The sequence below is a fragment of the Ptychodera flava genome, chromosome 6, assembly GCF_041260155.1.
Source record: "Ptychodera flava strain L36383 chromosome 6, AS_Pfla_20210202, whole genome shotgun sequence".
NCBI classification, from domain to species: domain Eukaryota; kingdom Metazoa; phylum Hemichordata; class Enteropneusta; family Ptychoderidae; genus Ptychodera; species Ptychodera flava.
Window position 1 is genome coordinate 29,610,919 of NC_091933.1, and position 24,237 is coordinate 29,635,155.

General features: G+C 37.8%; 1 protein-coding gene across 2 annotated transcripts; it reads right to left on the reverse strand.

Moving 5' to 3' along the window:
- Positions 1-264: 264 nt before the first annotated feature.
- Positions 265-21,814, reverse strand: LOC139135443 (zinc transporter ZIP12-like). 2 transcript variants are annotated; one of them, XM_070702825.1, is made up of 12 exons: positions 21,390-21,814; positions 20,843-21,130; positions 19,843-20,050; positions 18,098-18,438; positions 16,524-16,698; positions 15,635-15,804; positions 14,297-14,461; positions 13,713-13,829; positions 7,679-7,751; positions 5,862-6,017; positions 3,056-3,243; positions 265-1,968 (listed from the first exon to the last, which is right to left on the reverse strand). In XM_070702825.1, the coding sequence occupies exons 1-12, from the start codon at positions 21,687-21,689 to the stop codon at positions 1,831-1,833; spliced, it is 2,319 nt and encodes a 772-aa protein (XP_070558926.1). In that variant the 5' UTR covers positions 21,690-21,814; the 3' UTR covers positions 265-1,830. The 2 variants fall into 2 exon arrangements, with proteins under 2 accessions (XP_070558926.1, XP_070558927.1); XM_070702826.1 differs by lacking the exons at positions 20,843-21,130; positions 21,390-21,814 and adding an exon at positions 20,363-20,544.
- Positions 21,815-24,237: the final 2,423 nt, after the last annotated feature.

Here is a 24,237-nt window from a genome sequence, read left to right on the forward strand (position 1 = left end):
ATATGGGAAAGTCGTCCAAAGGTTTTCTAAGATTTTCCCTACAGATAAAGTCACTTAATGGCTCTTTTATTCCGTTGTTCACAGAATGTCATACCAATACACAGCAGGAGGGGCCAATACAGTATGGACTCACAAGGAACAATGAGCAGCTCACATTCAAACATTTCAAGAGAAGGTTTGTGTCTTGTCGTTTAAATAGATATGGAAGTATTGCCATTCTCTATAGTATACTGCTTTTAAATTACGAATTATGAACGAACACACTTGTGTTTCAGTTACTTGTATATTTATTTCTGGCTATGTTAGAGTCTTTTTGTCCTTTCATTCGCAAACAAATGAAGTAATCCAATGGAGTAAATTGTACGTTATACATGGACTGTATTGTCTCTGTTCGGAGTAACATCATAAGATATCCAACATATGACCATGGCAAGACAATGAAATAATGAACCTCCTGGATAATATATCTGGCTATGTCTGACAATTAAGTTCTGTTTAACATATGTCATGATTATGTGTGTAACCAAGTGTTAAATCCACTGTTTGCATATATATATATATATATATATATATATATATATATATATATATATATATATATATATATATGAAATGCGATTTGTGCAGGATTGTTTATAAATTTACATAGAAGGGAAATGCTATAGAAATACAATATTTTGTATCAAAAATGATATAAATATAGAAAATACAGCAATGCTTTTCTTAACTGAAAAAATGACAAATATATACTGAACTGATTTTTAAGCTTTAGTCCAAAAAATTACATTTCTTTCGGGTCATTGCTTATATCCCTTTGAGACCTGTGTAATGTCAACAAGCTGAACACACAACTTAATCCCTTCAAAATGCTGCATCACTGACATTACTTTAATACTATAGACTCCATGTATGGACATGCACCGCAGAGTGGGTGAAAAATAAAACTCTGAAACTGTTGTGATGCTCTCATTCTGGAATGTACGGGTGAAACACATATCAAACAACAAAATCTGTCATGGTGCATCATGTTGGCTACATGTCATGCACTCATGGACTAGAAACAAATTCTTTTTTGGCAAGGCCTCTGTATCTTATCAAACTTTGTGCAGACTGACAACTTCCAAAAGAACAAGCAAATGTTTCCCTTGGATAATCTAGCAAAAGATAAATATTTCTAAAATATAGCATTTGGTAATATTAATTTTCTTCGGCAAAACATCAATATTTGTCAGTACAGAGTTTCTTCAGTTACCACAATTATAGTCAATAGAGGGGGAAAACCCCTTCTATTCTACTGTGCCATGATTGTGAAGTCTGCAGATCAGCCTCTTTAAAGGTCAGTGGGATTATAGAATAGGCTTGTAATTAAAAATAAAGCTTAGAGAATAATGCAAATTTTTACACAATTGCTGCATCCATTTCTTCTCAAAAGAGAAAACTTTATGTAATAGGTTAAAATTTCAAGGTTGATGAGTAAATGTCACACAATGCTTGGACTTTTCATTACTGAATCACCACGTACCCAATTAAAATTTGGTTTTCATGAGTTAACAATTAAACATAGTTTATGACACAAGCTATAAGCTGGAAAAGTATCATTATATATATATAGTTTTTTTGACCACAATTAAATTTTTAGATGGTGACACTGGTTTAAATTGTGAACTTAAGAAATGACTCTCAGGAAATATTTTCATTGATTCATGATAGCAAAGATGCCCCTGTGAATAAACCACCTGCAGTGAGTCATTGGATAGAGTGATTCGCTACTTTGTCCCAAAACCTTGAAGTTACGTATGGCTCAAGGCAGTGGATTCTCTGGAAGGGGACTTAAGAGAAGGTGGTGTACAGTTCTTCTTCGTAGTATGCAATCAAGATCATGATGCCAATACCGAGCAGCACTCCAGTATTTTGAAGGAGAAACGTAATCAGTTGGTGGGCAGATTTGTGGCGCAAAGCTTCCGACATCTGTTAAAGGGAGAGAATATTACAGTGGTTATACACTGCCATGAAAATTGAATTGTAGCACGCGGTTGTTTCAATGCATTCTTTTTGTGAAATTTGGATTTATCATCAAGAGAAATAGTTCATGGACCATTACAGAGGTCTGCTCAACCTTGAATCATCATTTCAAAATGGAAAATAGTAATAGCCTCATTTTAACAAAACATGAAAAAAGTCTCTATAGACTAAGTACCAAGGGGAACTAGTGGACTGTCTGGAAGGATTCTCATGCAGGTTGGATGGTAATATAAATGTACAAACGTCAAATGACAGAATACAGTGTATATATGATCTACCTTTGAATGAAAAATTGCTTTAAGTGAACTACATCATTAACATTCATACCACTAGACTGGTGCATTCTGATAATGTACAATACGATGGGTCTGCATGTGGACCTATATGTACAACTGCATATGTGAGGATTTGGGGCGGAAAGGTTTAAAGGTATACTGTCACCTGTTCCAATTTTGCCACAGTTACCATGGAAAGAGAAATTCTAACCAATAACAGATTTTAAGAGGGTGGCCGCTTTTTAAAAACAGCGCCCTCACATGGGCATTTTGAATACCAAGGAATGCCCCTTTGACCATATATGGGCATATTTAGATTACAGGTGACTGTATACCTTTAAGGTAGAAGGTGCCTTGGGGACATATTTTGAGCCTCAAATTTTTCAAATGCTTTCCTGATCTCGTAGGCTCATTCTCAAGCTCTTGGATATTGAAAATGTTTCAATATCTTAGTTACCTGAATATCTAAAATTTGATTTTTTCCATGAGTTAACACAGGGATGGTAGCCATTTTTAATTTCACATATCAGTAAATTTCAGGCAGTTTGTTTCTTGGTACAAAAATTTGCAAGGTGACCCCGGATTTTTATTCCTGATTTTGAAAGAGAATGGTTGAACATTTCCTTGGGGAAATTTTGAGCGAAAGTTTGAGTCCTTCACTTTTGAAGCACATACCGGTACTAATTTAAATACCATCTCCTTTCTTTCCATTGGTTGATATTGAATGAATATGAACACAAGGAAAAATGAACACTTACCAAATCAACCAATGCAACATAGAGGAAAATACCAGCAGTCACCGCAAATATCCACTGCCTGGTAACACTGTCGGAACCAACTGCCAGTCCCACATACAGGCCAATGAATGCAGTAAGTGCAGATAGGAAGTTGTACAGCAATGCTTTCTTAAAGCTCAGTCCACCATTAAGTAAGATTGCAAAGTCACCTGGTGTGAAAATGAAAACGCAGAAAAAGAAAATATTTTGACACTAGTCTACTGGCTTGATGAATCAATCTACACAATGCTTTCACTGCTCTACAAAAAATTTTGCTCACATTCTTTCCAACGTCAATAAACATATTCAACAATCAGATATAGTTGTAAGGTTGATTCTCATATGGAAGCCTATCTTACCATGACCACAACTCCTTCAAAAATGAATTAAGATGCCATTTAAAATCCCAGACAATTGAGTTATATTAAAGGGAGATACTTGGTCACTATGACTGCAGCTGTGCCACTTTCTTGATGAAAAACAGTCCCACTTCCCAAAGATTGGTGATTAACATCACGGTCCCTCCACAAAAGGAGGGACCGTGTTAACGTAAAACAAATGTGAAGCAAATTTGGCGTTCAAAGTTCACCACTTTTGGTGTTTTCCAATAAGGCGAGGAAAAAAAAAATATCTGTTCAACGGGCCCGACCGACCCATATTTGGACCACTCCACATTTTTCTTTTTTTTTCCCGAAATCTTTACGAATCTGAAGAAACACGGAGATGTTATTCAGTGAACATCTGTCTGTAAGATGAATGACCTTCACATTTTCAATGACATTGACTTGAGTGAGATTGATACAGGCTATATGACTTGAAGAGTAAAGGTGGAAGCGCATCACAAACATTTGGTCAAGGTGAAGGGCATGGTTAATATGCCGTGGAAAATAAACTATTACGCCACGTGTTCCGTATAGCTTAGACACTCTGTACTGTATTGTTTCACCGGCGTTTATTTCACGTCCGAGTGGTTGTACAGTCTATATTTTCTAGTGTTCCTATTTTCAGTGTTCCTTTAAAACTCTTTATTGTTGTTCTTTGAGTCATCACTCGTTCCGATTTTCATCATGGCTTTCTCCTATCGAATGTGTGATTGTAAGCAGCAGTTCTCACTGCAGGACGGACATGATTTGTGTTTCCGTTGTCGAGAATGCACAAGGAGTCAACCTTGTGACATTTGTTTGACTTGGACACAGGACGAATGGTCTAATTTCACTCCCTCGCTCGACGATGTCACCCTGTACATCCCGGGGCTGACCCGTCAGTTTCTGAGTCGCGAGTTTTGGTTGGAATGCACCGTGCTCATATGGCTGGTGACACCAACACAGAAATTAGCTCCGTTAGATTCAGGTGGCGCCAACGAAGCTGTTCGTGCAAAAAGGTGATCGTGCGAAGTTTTTCAGCGGGCGGGCAGATTTCAAAACTAATCAGCGGGCGGGGAGAAAATATCGATATTTACTGTGGGCGGGGAAGAATTTCATTACTTTCAGCGGGCGGGGAGAACATTTTTGACAGTGGGCAACGGAAAATACGTAGAGGGAGGGGAAAGCGGCGTGCTTAATAGAACCTAACTTAGAGGGGAGCAATGTTCCAAGGTATACTGCTAACTGCTTGCATGGTTTTGTGTTGATCTGGGTTGCATAGTGGGCATCTAGTTGGCAATGGGGAATTTCAGTAGTAGGGAGAGGGCAGCGGGGAGCGTGAATTGTTGTGGGCAGTGGGGAGCGGGCAGACTGTAGATACCGGAGGGCAGTGGGCATCAAAATTCAGTGGGAAGGCACATTTTCAGTGTATACCAGTGGGAGGGCAATTACGAACAGCTCTCACTTCCCCTCCAAGTTTTAGGTCAGGGTCAAAAGTAAGAAAAATTGGTATATCAGCCTTCAAAACAGGTTTTGTGATGATTTTGAGAAATTCATGAACGTGCTAAACAACATATCCAGTATATGTTATGTGACTAAGAAAAAGTATGAAACACCCAAAAAGTGTTTATATTATATGTTCTGTTTAAGAAAAACCAAAAAAAAAAATAAAAAAAAAATAAAAAATCCGACCTACCTACCCAACTTTGAAGTCATCCCGCCCGTTGAACAGCTTTTTTTTTTTTTTGGCCTAACTGCAAGATTTTGCAAAATGAACTTTGGTTGTGCTGATCCCTTCGTTTGTTTGACACTGCCTTGGCACTGTCAGTCACCAAGTCTTGGCATGACTACAGCAGCCATTTTAACATTTGGGATCTGCACAAGAGAGATATTTGGATATATGTTGGATCCTTTGTAGGGTCACATACCCACAGATGGTACAACTTACCCCCACCCTATAACAGCACAGGTACGTAAATTTGAAATTCTGAAACTGGCAATTATTTTAGTGTACTGATTACAGTAAATGGAACATGTGAGATGTATAATGTAGATTGCACTGCCAGCTTTTCATTGGAAATACTTTGAACTGATCACTATCTGCACATTTGACTGCAATCTGCATACCCGGGAGACAAAAATAGATTGACGATCCAAATGACAGTGCATGACACCCACTATTAGTGCATGGTGCCAGGTATATTTAGTATTCATTTATGCAAATTATATGAGCATTGTTTCAGTATTAAAATTGTATGCAAATGATTCTTTATCAATGCACAATATTCATTTATTTCACACCTTGCATGGTATAGTGACCCACGCAGATATATAACATTTTACCAGGTCCTTTAGAGAGCTAACCTTTTCTCAAGTATGCATCAAGACTCTTTCAACTACCTTCAAAGTGCCATTTACAGACTTACCTAACTCATGAGGGAGTTCATGGCAGAAGACAGCAACGGAGGTTGATAAGCCCAAGTAGATATCAGAAGCAAAGGCAGCACCGATGGCCAGACCGTCACTGACGTTATGAAGAGAATCTCCCAATATTACGATCCACACTACGGATGAAATGCGCTCTAACACAAAATAGACAAAGAAGCAATCAGATATGCATGCAGCAACTCAATACTTAACCGGAAAAAGGAAATTATGAATGGAGAGGTATATATGATATTACCTGCCATAATTTACATATATGGCTCTATATCTCATACTGAATGTTGTGGGGAATTGAACCATTGTAGCTTGAAAATTATTGAATGCTGAAGTAATGTATGCAATAGTCACAGGCATTGAAGACTAAAAGAATCATACCATGACCTCATTACCTTTGTTCTGTCTTTTCTATGATTACATAGGGTTCACAAAGTTTGTGTGTCATCGGTTACAAATCACACTGGCATATTACATGCAATGTGGCCATTGAAACAGGCAAACATGCAGTGAACCCATAACCCCATTATCTGATATACTGTAAATCAACAGCTGTTTTCATGGTTTCAAACACTTTCTTTTACTATGTCTTAAACTAAGAGAAAGCATTAGATAAACAAAATCATATGTATAAGACCTATAAACTTTTGTGTTTACACAATTAAGAGGTTCTCATGTAAGGGCTGCATTAACTTCTTGCATTGCAGATACTAAGAAATACTTAATTAGTTTTCAGAGATTTACAAGTTAAACATAATTTATATACTTAGTTTTGTCATAAAAAACAACAGATTTCCTGCTACAAATTATAATAAATACAGCATTAATTATCGTTATTTAATAGTATTATGGTACTGCTACTGCAGTAACTACATGTATACAACTGTTGATGGTGTTACTTTAATTGATGGCAAAGGAAAAGTCCATACAATCTCACACATGTATAGGTTTGGTGGGCATTTAGTGGTGCTTCTGGGCTAAATTAAATTCACATGTCATGTGGTATACACAATTTCCCTTATGAATGTAGCTAATTGTTGGTTTAATGTTTTCAAAGACATTTAAGAAACAAATTTTCACAAAAATCCCTGAAGACAGTACCGGTACTGTGACATCCATATCTTAATTGGGGATGATCATAAAGAAATCATTTAGAAACTCAAAATTTGCCATTCCTTATTGGCCAGAAAAATTTGTAGTACTACCACCTCTGAGAAGGCTGCAGAAATGACATGATGTACAACATTTTTGAAACTAAAATTCATGGCATGCACAAGAACTTACTCATGTTCTAATAACAAAACTTGTAGCCATCGTACATTATAAACTTTACAACCAAACAGCTACTGACAGAACATTACAAAGAGCAGTCAAATAAAGAAAGAAAAAGAAAAAGAAGAATGTGCGGATCGCGATGTCCAGATGTCCAAGCAAGAACAGATTGGAACAGAGTGTATGAACACATTTTCTCCCCTGAGAAACCTCCTTTTTTAAATTCCTGATATCTGTGAGTCATTATAGGAATTTACTAAAATTGTTCTCAGGCAGCCCCTTACTTCTATATAAAACTTAAAATTTGCTTGAGTGAAAGAACAATATTATATATAAGTCAGTGGTTCATCAAAGTGGCTGAGAGGACACATTGCCAATGTGCAATTGGCACTGCATGGTCACATTTAAACCGTTCAGTAAACTAAGGAGGTGGACTAACTTTTGATATGTCATCTACAGCAGTACAGTGAAAAGATACTGTATGTGAAAACTTTGACGACACAAGCCAGTGGCTTCCCAGATTACCACTTACTTTTCTTATTTGTTCTTGCAGCATCATCTGTCACTACTTCAACATTGCTGAGGTCCATTTCACTATCATTTGTCTGGGTGTAGATACAATAATTGATGACAAAATGAGAACTTAAAACAAATCAAAGTGATTACATATTAAGGTAGCATGCTCCTAAGAGGAGAGATATTCATACTCTCAAACTTCTACAAATACACTTTTGGTCTACCATTATATCACTTTGAAGCGTATGGAGTCAAAGAATTTGTTATGGGCTTATTTTTGTGAAAATTGAAAATTTTACTTTTTGTTAAAGAGAAAAACAACAAATACAACAACAAAACAAAAGGGTGAAGTAGAGGTTACACCTGATGAATGAGACTTTTATAAAAATAGCGTCAATGACACTGTAGCTCCCATCCTTGACTATTTAGTGTTTGTTCTCTGGTCAGATATTTGAACATGTGTGAAAGGGATAAAGTGCATGAAGTGAAAATACTTAAATGTAATGTATTGGAGACAGTGAAATATGTTTAATGTATTTATTCAGAATATAAAATGGAAAAAATACAGAATTAGATATATCAAATACTGTGATTCAACCATTAACTCAACAAGTCATTTACAATGACATAGTCCCCACTTGTAATAGGAGTATTAGTCTTGATGGGGCAGGAAAATGTGGTCATTAAGAAGTATCACTGGAGTGTATATGTTGAGATCTATGGACCACATAGGTCTATGTCGTTGTTCCCAATTTGAAACACATGAGGCATGTCTAAGTTATGGTTCTATATCAGGAAAAAAGATCAGACCTCTAGCAGTATTGGCCAGCCAATAAATACATATGCTCATTGTAAATGAGGTACAAGATCTTAAGGTCTAATATCCTATCAAAATTGGAGGGTATAGAACTTGTGGTTACTGAGATATGCATATATATGCATAATCAAGGTCAAAAGTCATCGAGGTCACCTGACATTGTGAAAAAAAAAATTATATTGCTAATTAATCCCTATATGCCAAAAAATCAGATCTCTAGCTCTATTCGCTTGCCCAGAATTAGATGTGTACATAATTAATGAGGTAAAGCGTGAGTTGTTATAAGATCTCCCATCCTACTAAATACAAAGGACATAGCACTTGTGGTTACTCATTTATTGACATAAACATATATTTTAGGTAAAATGTCATCGAGGTCACATGACATTTGGTCAAAAAATTTCACTCCTATAGTTATCCCTATATACCAAAAATCAGACCTCCAGCTCTATTGGCTTGCTCAGAATTAGATATGTGCATAATTATTGAGGTACAGTATGTGGCGTCATAAGGTGTCCAATCATACCAAATATGAAGGGTGTAGCACTTGTGGTTACCGAGTTGTGGACAAATATGTATATTTGAGGTCAAAGGTCACTGAGGTCACATGACATTTTGTCAAAAAAATTGTATTGCTAAGTTATCCCTATATACCAAAAATCAGACCTCTAGCTCTATTGGCTCGCTCAAAATTAGATATGCACATAATTAATGAGGTACAATATGTGGCGTCATAAGGTGTCCCATCATACCATATATGAAGGGTGTAGCACTAGTGGTTACTGAGTTATGGACAAATATGTATATTTGAGGTCAAAGGTCACCAAGGTCATGTGACATTTTGTCAAAAAAATTGTATTGCTAAGTTATCCCTATATACCAAAAATCAGACCTCTAGCTCTATTGGCTCGCTCAAAATTAGATATGCGCATAATAAATGAAGTACAATATGTGGCGTCATAAGATGTCCCATCATACCATACATGAAGGCTGTAGCACTTGTGGTTACTGAGTTATGGACAAATATGTATATTTGAGGTCAAAGGTCACCAAGGTCACGTGACATTTTGTCAAAAAAATTGTATTGCTAAGTTATCCCTATATACCAAAAATCAGACCTCTAGCTCTATTGGCTAGCTCAAAATTATATATGTGCATAATTAATGAGGTACAATATGTGGCGTCATAAGCAGCGTACGAAATTCACGCTAACCCGATGGCCCGAGACCAGCTATTTTCATGCTGGACCAGTAAATCCTGAAAGATGTCCTGCAGTTCCTAAATTCGCAAGCCAGTAACTTTCACTATATGGAAAGAAGTTTACCCAAACGTTCTGCTAAGCTAAATACCAGGCAAAATTATTCAGAGATACGAAATTTATTCTTTCAAGAGATTTGCGAAACGTGAAATTCGCAAATAAAAACTGAACAGACTGATCGGTAATGCATCCAGGCGAAAGACCTTACCTCACCTTTTCTCGCGAGAGTAGTGGCGCTATTCGATATGCTACCCATTTGTTAAGCATGTATCTCCTTGTGGTCATAAAAGAGTTATTGTTTAGCGTATCTCGAGGTAAAATGGATTCCCATGACACCGCGACATTGCACTTTTATATGACATCCAACATTTACAGCTACTGGACAACACAATATCGAAATTAGAATTTTTGGTCAGATATGTGAGTTGGGGAAATCTCCAATATAGGATATTTACCCACAGTTTAAGGCAAGTCTAGGCTCGTATAATGTAAGTTAATAGAGTCGGACTACAGAAATCGGGCTTGGCCAGACAGTGGGGCCAGATCTGTAGGTATAGTGATATCCCCTTTATACATCTAATATTTACCCACAATCTGACAAGCATGGTATCGTCTAGTATCGAAGTAAGAGTCGGATTGAGGAAGTCGGGCCTGTCAAGATCTGTGAGGTGGTAAAATCTCTGATATATATTGGATATTTACCCGTGATTTGAAAGTCAAGAATCGACCAGAATCGATATTAGAGTCCCGAAATCGCCGATAAACATCGGCAATTTTACATAGACTAGACGTGCCCGAGACACAAGGCAAGTCATTCCAGTATCGATATTAGAGTCCCAATTTCCAATAAATATGAAGTAAATATCTGTGATTTCACAGATCCGGCGTGTCGAGACGCAAGGCAAAGTCAATATAGCATTGTCTAGTATCGATTATTAGAGTCCAAAAAATCGCCGATATGTATCAGCTTGAGGTAAAATATCGGCAATTTCGCAAAGCTGGCGTGCCGCAACAGAAGGCAAGTCATTCTTGTGTCGTCTAATATCGGTATTAGACCCACTATATAGATTGTTATGTATGATAGAAATATTGTTGACGCCAAACTTCGAAACTAGAAAGTAAGTGTCCGATATTTAAACATTGTGCAAAATCGCGCCTTCATTGTGATTTGACCTTGATGGCCATTTGCCTCGGTCGCATGTAAAGATTACGTTTTTGTGATTCGTCTTCTAACGTGGGTTTCGAAACTTCAGTGTTTTTTCTCTTCATCAGTTGCCCAAATTTGTTGTATTCCCGTTCTTGGATTCCATGACAGTCATCTTCCCTCAAGGAGGAGAAGCCAGAATCATTTTTGAAAGCTTAGAGTAAACTGTTGTAGTGACTCGATTTGCGTGTGATCCTGTATTTCTGGTGCCAAAACTTATCCATCTCTGATCGGAGTTCTGGACGCTTCTTAGTTTTTCGTGTTGGGACATATTTCAACTTCAAGCCCACGCTTGTGCTCATTTTCTCAATGTAATCTAGCTGTGGGTCCATAGCTGTGGTGTTTTCAGACGGGATTCATGCCTTTTACGGGCTGGTTTTGACTTTTACGATTTTAACCCCGCCAGCAAAAGTAAAAAACCAGCCCGTAAAAGGCATGAATCCCGTCTGAAAACACCACAGCTATGGACCCACAGCTAAATGTAATCATATTTGTTGTGAAAGGCTGTTTTAAGAAATACAAACGTATATGTGTTTGTGTTTAACCTTTCACTGATTTCATATGTTTTTTGGCACTGAGACAAGTTGCCCAAACTTGGTTTTGATAGTCATCATCATTTGCTTTCCTTTAAATGAATTAAGAGGCACAAAACAGTTTGATGTTAGGATGTTGAAGTATTGTCTTTTTATTTTTTAATCAAATGTTCTAGGCCCCCTGAGAGCGGGTAAAAAATCTGCATTATATTTGGATTTGACCTGATGATCGGACCAGTTGATTTCCTTCAGGGCCAGTGATTTTTTAAACTTGCTGGCCCACTTGGCCAGTAGAGATTTTGCGTGAGTTTCACACACTGGTCATAAGGTGTCCCATCATACCATACATGAAGGCTGTAGCGCTTGCGGTTACTGAGTTATGGACAAATATGTATATTTGAGGTCAAAGGTCACCGAGGTCATGTGACATTTGGCAAAAAAATTGTATTGCTAAGTTATCCCTATATACCAAAAATCAGACCTCTAGCTCTATTGGCTCGCTCAAAATTAGATATGCGCATAATTAATGAAGTACAATATGTGGCGCCATAAGATGTCCCATCATACCATACATGAAGGCTGTAGCACTTGTGGTTACTGAGTTATGGACAAATATGTATATTTGAGGTCAAAGGTCACCGAGGTCACATGACATTTTGTCAAAAAAATTGTATATTGCTAAGTTATCCCTATATACCAAAAATCAGACCTCCAGCTCTATTGCTAGCTCAGACCTCCAGCTCTATTGGCTAGCTCAAAATTAGATATGTGCATAATTAATGAGGTACAATATGTGGCGTCATAAGGTGTCCCATCATACCATACATGAAGGCTGTAGCACTTGTGGTTACTGAGTTATGGACAAATATGTATATTTGAGGTCAAAGGTCACCGAGGTCACGTGACATTTTGTCAAAAAAATTGTTTTGATAAGTTATCCATATATACCAAAAATCAGACCTCTAGCTCTATTGGCTCGCTCAAAATTAGATATGTGCATAATTAATGAGGTACAATATGTGGCGTCATAAGGTGTCCCATCATACCATATATGAAGGGTGGTTGCATTTGTGGTTACTGAGTTATGGACAAATATGTATATTTGAGATCAAAGGTCATCAAGGTCACATGACATTTTGTCAAAATATCCGAGATATCTGCGTGAACGGATAGACTCAAAGATGGACGAACAGACGGACATGACCCAATCTATAAGCCCACTGGACTTCATCCGTGGGGACTAAAAATTGTGTCACTGCATCCTTTTTGCAATATGAATACGATGAGAAACTAAATTTTTATTTTTCATGGCCTTATACATGGGAGTCTATGGAGATCTGCCTTATACATGGGAGTCTATGGACGTGTAAACTAAAAATATGCAAATTTCACCACCATTTGCCCAAATTTGGGAAAGGTCACTCCTATGCACTTCCATACCAAGTTTCAAATCAATCGGACTTGTGGTTTCAGAGAAGAAGATTTTTTGACCAAAAATGGGAGAAAATTACAAAAAAATTCATGAAAAATAGCAAGTCCAAGATACTGACCCAAGATGTGCACAATCATTTCATGTCAGCCAAAAGTACTTACATGCTAATTTTTCATGTAATCTGCTCAGTGGTTATTGAGTTTTTTCAATTTTGAATATTTTTACATTTTTTCACTTAATTTGCATATTTTTGGCAATGACAACTTCAATTGAACAAAATCTCATCTACAGCCCATCATCCATGTACACACTAAATATCAAGATGAAATGTACAGCGGTTTTGGAGTTTTTGATGTTGACGGACAGACATACAGACATACATACATACAGACATTTCCCTAGCCTATAAGAATAGCTTCCATTGCCATATATACATATGGCTATGGGAGCTAAAAATGCTACTTAAATGACTTAAGATTTTGGCTGTTTTTCAAAGGCAAAGGGAGGTCATTCAACAAAAGAGCACCTGAATAATGAAGGTTTTTCCGCATGATGTTCAAATTTTGGCAAATACAAATTGTTTCTCCAAGTTTAGCACATTGACCTTGAGTCTGGGTGGTAGGATTTGGAAAGGCAATATGTCAAAGGTGTTGTGTTAAAGGTATACGGCTGAGACTCACCTTTAACAAAAGCATGATTAACATGTACATGCATGCACCACTTTTTTCTATGAAATCCACTGTCCTGCCAACTACTGAAACTATTGATTGTTATTTAGATTAAAGTGGCTATTGAATGGTACTTACCAGTCTTGACTTGGACTCAGACACAGACAGAGGTGACGTTGGTTGCTGATAGTGAGAGTGAGAATTTCCTCCATGGTTTGCACTGTGCATTGTATGGCTTAATCCATCTTCATGACCCTGTCAATATGGATGTAGAGATGTTATGAAAGAGCTGAGAAGCAGACTAGTGTGTCACAACTACAAATTTTGCTGATCTATACACATATTTTGTATTCTACCAAGACAAATATTACAGAAATAATGACATATTATGCAGCTATTCGCAGGTTTTGGATCACCAGTCATTTTCATGAAAATTTAAACTCATGACCTTGTAACCTCTATTCACAGATACAAATTAATCAGTTGCTGTGACAACCATCCATACTAACTGAAGCCCCTACTGCAGCTCCCATTGTTTATTTCAAAGCAAACATTATAATTTTACTTGTTACAGATTTTGAATTTTATAGTATTTCATACCACCAAAAATACTAGCATATGTCATGTGAGAAAAAAGATATCATGAAAATCTCTATTGTCTTGATATATTTTACTCTTAGGGCCGTTTTTTTAAATAACAAACAAGAAATGTATACACTGACCTGTCCACAGCATTCATCCGCACACACCGATGTTATTTTCTCGAAGACAAAGAAGAAGTAGAGTGCAGCTAGAATTCCACAACTTTTCCAAATATGGTCAAGGGATTCCTCCTCCTCATCATGATCATGGCCATCTCCAATAGCATGTGCATGGATGCCATATGCCTGAAACAATACATGGGATGATTAAAATATAATCAACGCTTTATCTAAAACATTTGGTCTGAGGCATTTGATCAGTTAGTACAAGCTATAGTATGACTGACCTTGTTAAAATCTAATCTGACACATTTGAGTCACTTAATCTTATTTGACACAGAGGATTTACACTCATATCAGAGTACTTTTAAGACTTAAGAATTGTTTTGTCCATAACAAAAAATTTACCGTTTTGTCCAACTTAATTCAAGACAGGTGGTGTATCTTTTCACAATGTACAAAGATGATGAATATGACATTTTTTGACATCTACTGTACAAATATCAAAGTCCTGCTGTGTCATGCAAGAAGATGTGTGTCACCTTTGAAACTTCAAGTTTGTAATTATGACAATAAAGCGTCATTCTTGGCACATTTATACAGCTGTCTGTATGATTTGATGTAGAGTAAGCTGCTTAAAGGAACAACTGAATTTAGAGAAAGCAGTACATGTACATGTATGTCCTTAACACAAATTCTGAGTCCTGGCTGAGCAATTAGACTGTCCTAGAGTCTGAGACAGCAACGTGATGTTCTGGGTTTACAATATATCGGTATCCCTCTAGTTGTGTCTGAGAACTACCCATCACAAAAGTCTGTCAGCTCTGGTTTCTAGAGTATCACTATGGTATGAAGCTATATAGCTCTTAATTTGATGTTGATGATTATATTGCCTTCTTTGATTGCATTAAAAGAAACAAGAATTCTTAGGTAGTATAAATTAACACATACGTAACTACCTTCAGGGTCCATCTCCAAGTCACAGAAAATTCCAGGAGTTCTAAGGACTTTTGAGATCCAAAATAACATTTTTCAGGTATCACTTTTACAATATACCATTTTACATATCATTGTCACACTATCACTACTAATCATCTTGTCCTTTTAGAATATTGTGGTTGGATTATCAATTTTCCAGAAGCTTCCTTCATTTTCAAGGACTTTTCCAAGACTACAAGTATTCATGAATCAGGTGGCTTCAAAATTCAATTTGAGGACTTTCCACAATATAACGGACTCTGTATCTTGTCGAAAACAACAGAAATGGTAAAATAGAAAAACTTAATCCTCTTTCTACCAGCCTCCATACAGTAAACATGGAAATTAATACTACTTGGGGAAGGAGGATTAAATGCTTACCTCTGGTATAAGATGGAGCAGTGCGTCTCCTGCCAAGGCACCTATACCCAGACCTATAAACAACTGCAGGAATCCATCATAGACAGCATTGGCAAGCACAGGCAGAAAGACAACACCCAGTATGGACAGCAAGCTGATGATAAACACAGCAAGAGTACCATAGCCATAACCTGTTGAAAAGTAAATTGAACAAAATTTCAAAAGAATAAATCTATTTTTACTTGCTTGAGTAAATGTAACCCTGTACCTGCCAAGTTCATATTTCACCATCAGGTCAAGTTGGTTAAAACTAGTAAAGCAAAACATATCCTATTATATTGAGATTTGGACTCCCTGAAGACAGAGATACTGTAAACATGGTTCTTACAGATTACTGTAGTGGGGGAGTGATACTGTCTGGGCAGGTGAAGGGTTAAAATTGGATATCCTACATACAGTAGGTGATGGGCAGGAGGCTGGGAAAGTGGAGGTTTGATTCCACTAAGAGATAAGTTTACATTTAGCATTTTTTAGATGCTAAAGTGTTCATTCATAACAGACACTCAATGCACTGGAAAGCTAGGTCTCCGAGTGATACTATAAAGCCTTTGGAATTACCTTGAAAGTTTCTGGAAGTAGTTTCGCAGATGAAATTGCAAGGCTGTATAGCTGATTCTACTAAATGTACTTCAGAGCCAAAAATCACACTATAGTTTTGGTGAATTTTTAATATATTGTTATCACTTTTTCATGTATATTTTAATTTTTTAAAGATTTGCTGATTATCAAGATTTCAAATAAGTAATACTGAAAATATGAACTTGATGGGGGATCGCCCTTTTCTTTGTTTCCTTGGCTTTTCAGTCTGTGAGTGTGAATATTGTTTTGAAGGTAAAATACTGTAACCTACTTTTAGACTTGGTCAGCAACACTGGTTCAACATCATCATGGTGATCACTTTCAACACAGGCATCTGTCAAAACCTGCCCAAGTAGTGCAGGACACAGTTTAATGAACTGTTCCCTGTTAATGCCAGTGTCATGGTCAATGTCATATATGCTTAGCAGAGTCTCTCCATCATAGCACTGAAAATGAAAACAGACCATTTGTTTAATTAAAACAGCACCATGTTCAGTGATCTCCCCAGGATTTTCTGATAGAGTGGCGGCTAATTTGCATAACAATAAATGTAATTGTTATGGTAATGAGTTTCTATTGTTTACCAAAAATTATAGAGTGGCGGCCACCACTCTATAATAGCTCTGGGGAGAACACTGATGTTACCATGTTTTAGTTACCTAAAATGATTTCTATTGTCCCATACAATCTGGTTACATCTGTGCTATAATGTAAGTATTATGCAACTATCTATATTCACATGCACTTGCATATGCTCATTGAAGCCCTTCAAAAGCCTTCATAGGGAACCTCCGAATATTTTTTGTGACATGCAGAAACAAAGGAAGACAGGCACTGATAAAGTGAGACTTTCATAGCTCCTATATGCCATGTGGCCGTGATGATGAAAAAAGAATGAGATTTGTTAGTACTCAAACAAATGCTAAAAAGTTTGATACTTAATGTATTTCACCAACAAACGCACTAAAAATCTGACTGTAAAAGAATCAACAATCCTATATTTGCTATGATTTATTGTTCATGCAGTTGTGAACAAGGTTCACTAAGTCAATTGAACACATAAAAGGAAACTCCTCAACCTGTACATGTATGTTCTCTAGAATACACTTGTATTAACAACTGATCAGTGCTACATCTCATGGTAATGTGGTACATAATTTTACTCCTGAAATACGTCATGCAAGCCAGGAATTGTGCTGAAGACCAATTTTGCGTTCGATAATGGTCAGTCGACAACAAAGCAACACCTGTTATTTTCAACAAATTGGTCCCAAGGCTTAACCAGGTTTTTGGTTCATTCACAAACATATGAACCCATTATGAAGTTTTGAAATGTGCATTCAGTTGTCAATTAAATCCAATGTTTTGACAAAAAACAGCACTATATACACCGTAAATATTCCAAGCTGACCCCATATACATCAATTTGAATGAGTCCCTCATTCACGCTTGGTGAGTTTCAGATCACATCAGCTCCAAAGCCAGAGACCTAACATGTATTAGTTATATGCTGCACTGACTGAGACTGAAGATATACATGTATGTCCTTTTATGTCAGTTTTTTAGTCTACAAAACACTGCATTGTAAAGTATTCAGAACAGAAGGTTTTTAAATGGGATCCTCTAACATGTTATTGAGTGTTGAGGTTGAAAGAATAATTTAAATCAAAGGGCTTCAGGGTCTAAACACCTCAATAACTGATACCAGCTTAGCTAGCACCTCAAAATGCACTGAATAATTGAAATATCTTAACACCTACATTTGCATATTTGTTACATGTGTATGAATGAACTGGATCTAAAATAAAAAAAAAATGACACAAATATTACAGCTAGGACACATACACTACTGTCATGACCATGTTCATCACCATGGTGATCTTCCTCCTCTTCTTCATGATGATGATCCTCCTCCTCATCACTATGGTGATCTTCCTCCTCCTCCTCTTCATCATGGTGATCTTCCTCTTCTGCAGGAACAATCTCACTACCATGATGGTAATGGGGTTCATCTTCTACGTGACGCACCTGACGGCCACCGACGTTACTCCTTGGGTTCAAAAGATCCCTACGCCTTCTCCTATCATGGCCATGTTCATGATCATCAGTGACTTCTTCATCATGTCCATGCTCATCTTCATCCGTTACATGACCAATGCCAAGTTTTTCAAGCATCTGCTCAAAGCCTGTCAGAATGCAGATTGTGCGGTACATTAAAGTAAATGTATTGAAAACTTTGTGAATAGTTTAGAAAGCAAGAACTGTGAGACAAAATGTTTCAAATGAAGTATAGCATGTCATAAGACTATTATAAGCAATTTCTGCTCTGAATCTTCATGAAGAAGGGTCAAGTATTTGTGACCAGGTACTGCGGACTATTTTATTTTCACTTGAATTTATTTTAGCTGAAAACAGATGTTCAATGTTTCACTGTGATCGTATTTTCACTTCGTCTAGTCTGACTACATACAAAGCTTACAAAATTAAAATTTTCACTTGAATTTTATTTTAGTGCAAAAAGGGTCCACCGAAAAATAGTAAAAATAAATTCCAAGTGAAAATAAAGTATTCCACAGTATTATATAATCGAACCTGGCATTTATATACAGCATGATTCCAAATGCTGCATACTTAGTTTGCAGCATTTAAAAGTTGGCCGTCGCAAAACTGTGGAGCTGAAATAATTGCACAGCAGCACTTGTGTGCTGATGCAACTTGAAACTGAGCACTTATACTGTCAATGCTGTTGGTTTTTCTTTCTCGCACAAATGGTAGCGTACACGTCAGACACTTGTACGCAAGTGCACGATAACTGAAGTTTTCTCTGAACCAGAAGAATCACTACAAACTACAGAACTTTGTTTATTGTTGTGCAAAATTCTACACAATAGATGATCCTTTGAGGCAAACTGTACGTGGTTTGAATGTACAGTACACGACTATAAAAAGTAATACTATTGGAGGTATGCCATATATGGAGAAACCCTTTTTATTCCTTATTTGATGAAAAAAACTGTTTCCTTACGATCTGCTCAAACCATAGACAGAAGAGAGGGAACACAAATACAGCACCGCCAATCTCTGCCCAAAGCATATAGACATTTCAGACTGACATGCAATTCAACACCAGACTTAGTGTGGAAAATACAGCTTGCCTACAGCTCTGTCTTCACTATTTACATCTGAGCATATCTGCACACTTGGAAACATTAGTGTTTTCGCTAAGCTTGGGGAAATTGGGTAAATGCCATGGAAATTAACCCCCGTTACCATTTGTGTTGTCTCCCTATGGTATTTGCATTGATATTCCAAGGTGAACCGTGCTGACATTACCGGTGTACTAAGTTTAATTAACTGAATAAACCGGTAGAAATGCAGGACTGATAAAACTAGAAAATTTTTGAAAGGGTAAAATAAGGGCTGGACTATTTATTGTTGCCAGGTTTCTCCAAGGACAAAAAATAGGTTTTTTAATGTTCTTCATGTAAAATTTATATTTGACCAATTATGTAAATTGATCAGCGTAACTTCTGAATAGTTTCTTGATTGAGTGCTTTAGAAATGATGATCAATTTAACAAAATGACTCACTTTCTTCTGAAATGGTTCCATTTTGACCATATAGATCAAATATTGACTCCGTGAAGGATTCTGGGCTTGGAACTTCGGGTGGTCCGATGCAATGGCCTTTTAACAACATCAAGATCACATCTGTACAAATCTGCTCGATATTGTGTTCTGTAGCATTACCAGCATCTTCAATTTCTGCTGCATCAAGGAGTGTATTGATATCAAAGCACTGCAGAAAGATAAATATTATTTAAGCATAACAGAGTTACAGAAAAAGACCTGCAAAACGTTCACTAATATCAATATTATGGATCATTGCAAAGAGTCAAAGTGCACAATGATTATGTAGCTCTACATATTGTAGTTCACAATATGCTCCCCTGACTTTTTAAGATCCTACCTTATCATGCTCATAGACAAACCATGGAGGTAGCAGAGACTGAAGGTTGTCATGGAATCTGTCAACACAATACTAGAACACTGTGGAGACGGAGGGCGCATAATTATCCTGAACTCGCTATATAATCCTAAAATTAACTACCCAAAATATTCCCCTTCCTTCAATACTATCTCTCCATTCTTCGCCGTTGAGTGTTGCAAAACAAGCTCTCGATGGGATGACAGCAAGTTCAAGGAGGTGGTACAGCAACCATGGAGGTACTACCTCCATGCAGCAACGTAACAGCCTGGAGTATCAGCGCAGTGCCGCGCCATCTTCAGGCCACTCTCAGTGTTTTTGTCAATGAGAGCAATGACATCATCAGCATAATATGTCTTTCCGCATACCACTTCTTGCATATTGAATATACACAATGGCTTGCTTGATTTGTTTTCAAAAGAATCCGTTTTCAAACAATGCGTATCTACGAACCCCGCCTAAAATGGCTTTAGTAAGAGTGTTTCGTGGTGCAACCCGGATATTCGCGTACTCAGGTACTCAAGGAAGTCTTTTCAGCCAATATACTTCATGCAATGGCAAAAAATTGAACGTGGGTGAAGACATAATACACATGTAATTTACCTGTGAGCTTGATGACAGGTAATAAACGCTAATGTTGTGAAGACAAGCTCCCAATCCCTGGTTGTACAACTGGTCGTCGTCGTCATGTTGGTTCAGGCTGTCTATCACACTACGCTGCCAAGAGTGTAGGGAGCTTTTTGCACTCGGTCCGCCACCAGCTTTGCACACGGTATCTAGGTTTGAAAACTTGAACACCAATGCGGCGGCGACTTGGCCAAATTGGTCTTCTCCGAGTCCCAAGCCTCCACTCACGCCAGCCAAATCATACAAATCATCTATCTCGAAACACTGAAAGTTGAAACCGATCAGAAATATGAAAACGACAAATAACAATGCGGCAGCACAAACGTGCCGCCATTTTGTTTCGTTTGCAGGTGCGATATAATGACAGCGAATCCGCGTATTTCATAAAGATTGCGGGCCGATCAATCGATCGAAGATTTCGTGTAACCATACAGAACTAAAGTTACCTTCGGCATATAATTTTTCATGAAAATCACAAAATTGCTCCGGAGACATGCATGCAGGGAGAATACAGGCTACTTACATCGACGCATGATTGATTTTCTGGACACATAAGTCTTTCCAGGAGTTCTCCGAGCAGAGTTTCCATATAATCGGAGGAAATAGTTATGTTTGCTTCATCTTCTCCATGCAACTCTTCCAAATCCTTTATGTAATCAATCACCTTAAGGAACGCGTCCTCTTTTCTTGGATGGTTGTCTCCTTCATCATGTTCATGGTGTGGTTCTGACTCGACACTGGGTATGCCATGTCTGAGAACAGCATTCTGAAAAAATACTAGACTAACTACGACAAAGAGGCGACATGGTTGTCCAGAAACCATTGTTCACTAGTTTAGGCTCAAGTTCTGAAGATGAATACTCAATTAAAAGCCTAAAGTGCGCTTCGTGTACAACAGCACTCGTCACTGGTGAAGCCAGGTTTCGCTGTGTCGTGCAGTTGTCGTTACACAAGGGTTGAACCATTTGATATTCCGGGGGTGGTCTGGCAGATTGATGAAGTAGCGTTGTAAACTTACCTTTCCCCTTTTTATCATTCTGCTCCCCTCGGCAATATTTCTTTACAACTCGGCGAAATAAGGCAATCATTTTAACTTGTTAAATTCTCATTCGTTCAGGACACTTTTCATCTCACATAAGATGACGTTCGATAAAGTTCGGACAGAAGCTCAAACTGTTGTAAAATTTATCAACCGACATCTCGACAGCTCACCGGTTGTTGCCTTCAGGGTGACAGCCATGACTAGAATGACGTGAATCTTATATCCAGTGTTATCAGGAGAGTCAACTAACGTCGCTCGACAAGTTACTGATCAAGTTAAAATATTAAAATGACAAATTTTCACTAAATTTAATTTTAAATAAATTTAAGCAAGTTTTTAAATATTTTAAAAACATTTTGTCTCTTTGTCACAATTTACACTTATTAATCTAATACCTGCTTAAATATCCATCACTTGTTTTGTACTAGTAAATATATATATATATATATATATATATATATATATATATATATATATATATGCAACAAGTTCGGGAATCCCTTGTATATAATTGGTGAGGACAAACAATGTCAAAGAAATTATTTTTGTAAGCTTACAGCAAAGCGTTATATGCTTCAAACACAGGCTGTCTTTACAAGCCAGAGGAACATTTAGTTAAAAAAGTCGCTAGTTATGTTCCTTATTCATGTAGTGCCAACATAAGACGGGTAAGACTGCACTCATAATTGTTTCAAACTTTGGCCTGAGGGTGTACGGAAATAGATACTCTCAATTGAAGGCACACCTTTACTTCTAGATTGTCTGCTTTCACACAAGTTCGAGTGGTTGATTTCATTCATTCCTCTTAGGAACCTTCGTCCCAACCTTCTTGACCCCACCGCAAATATGAAATGACCCACTCCTATATATATACAGATCATGCTTGTGTCAGGGTCAGTTTTCCTTTGTATTTATCCCCTTTTGTTTCGTTCTAAAGCTATACACCTTCGGATCTGTTGGTGACGTGTCACTGTCAGTGCATGATCCGACCTCGACCCTTTATTTTTTACTTTTCTCGGGCTCTCGCCGTGGACTTAAAAAAGACGTCAATGCTAATGCCAATGTAAAAAAAAATAAAATGCCATTCACATAAGCCACACATGGGAAGGACTCGCACCTTTGGCGGGTTTGAGTGTGTTTGGCATTTTAAATGTCAGAGCCTTCCATCTCGTACGCCATAGTGCACTTGAATCAATGTCATCTACATAATTGTTGGGTCGTCGTGACACAATACACAATACGAGGTTAGAAGCGACAAAATTGCAGAGCTGCGACATCGATCGATCAAAAGCAAAAAAAGTCAGAAAAGTCGGTTCCCAGACACTTCGCACGTCACCAAAGCCACCTCGCACCATACCATCTCGTCCCATACCATCTAGCGCCAAAACCCCTTCGCACTAAAACAACCTCGTACCATGGAGCTAGAAACGGACCCGTTTCTAGCGCCATGCCCGTATGTCACCTCAACACTATTTCGCCCCCAAAACAATGCAACCTCGCCCCAAACTATCCCCAACTGGTAAAGCTGAAAATAACCAACAACTGCCATCAAAGTCACCACCCCTCTGTCATCCGAGGACTAAAATCTTGAAAGTGTACACATTTCGAGAAAATGACATCGGGCTATACCACGCACGGCACCTGAGTTGTAGCCTAATCCCCAGACGAAGTTATTTTGCCTTCGGAGATTTCAGGCCTTCGGAGAGTGGACGTAGGTCGAAAGCGAAGCATAGGTTCTAGGCATTTAGTAGTTTGCTTTAGTAGCTTGTCTTTTCCTAATTCTACCGTTTGTAGTTTTGTGCAAGAATGAAATGGTTCCTGGTGGCAAAGTTGCAGGTAAAAATAACGCTGTGAATAGTGAGATGTACACCGTCGCATCGTTGTTTCAGGACGAATAGGTGGTACATGTACTATGATGGTACTGTACTTGGGGCGAAGTGGTTTTAGTGCGAGGTGGTTGCTTGGAGCGAAGTGGCGTGGAACGAGGTAGTACTTGGAACAAGGTGGTTTTGGTACTAAATGGTTTTTGGACGAAGTTGTAGGGACGACCTGGTTTTGGTTAGTGTCTGGCCCCCAAAAAGTCGTCTAAAGTGCCGACCCTTGACATTTTACGTAGCGATAATTCTTGAGCACGTAAGAAAATGCAAAATTTACATGTTGATTATGCCACCATAATTTCTGAGAACGATATTCACATATGTGTACATTGCAGGTATGGTCTGACACCTGCAACTACATGTATTTGAGAAGATTGCCAAAAACAATGTTGCATCCCAGACCTCACGGGGATTCGAAGTGACCTGATTTATAGAAAAACTGAACTCCCTTC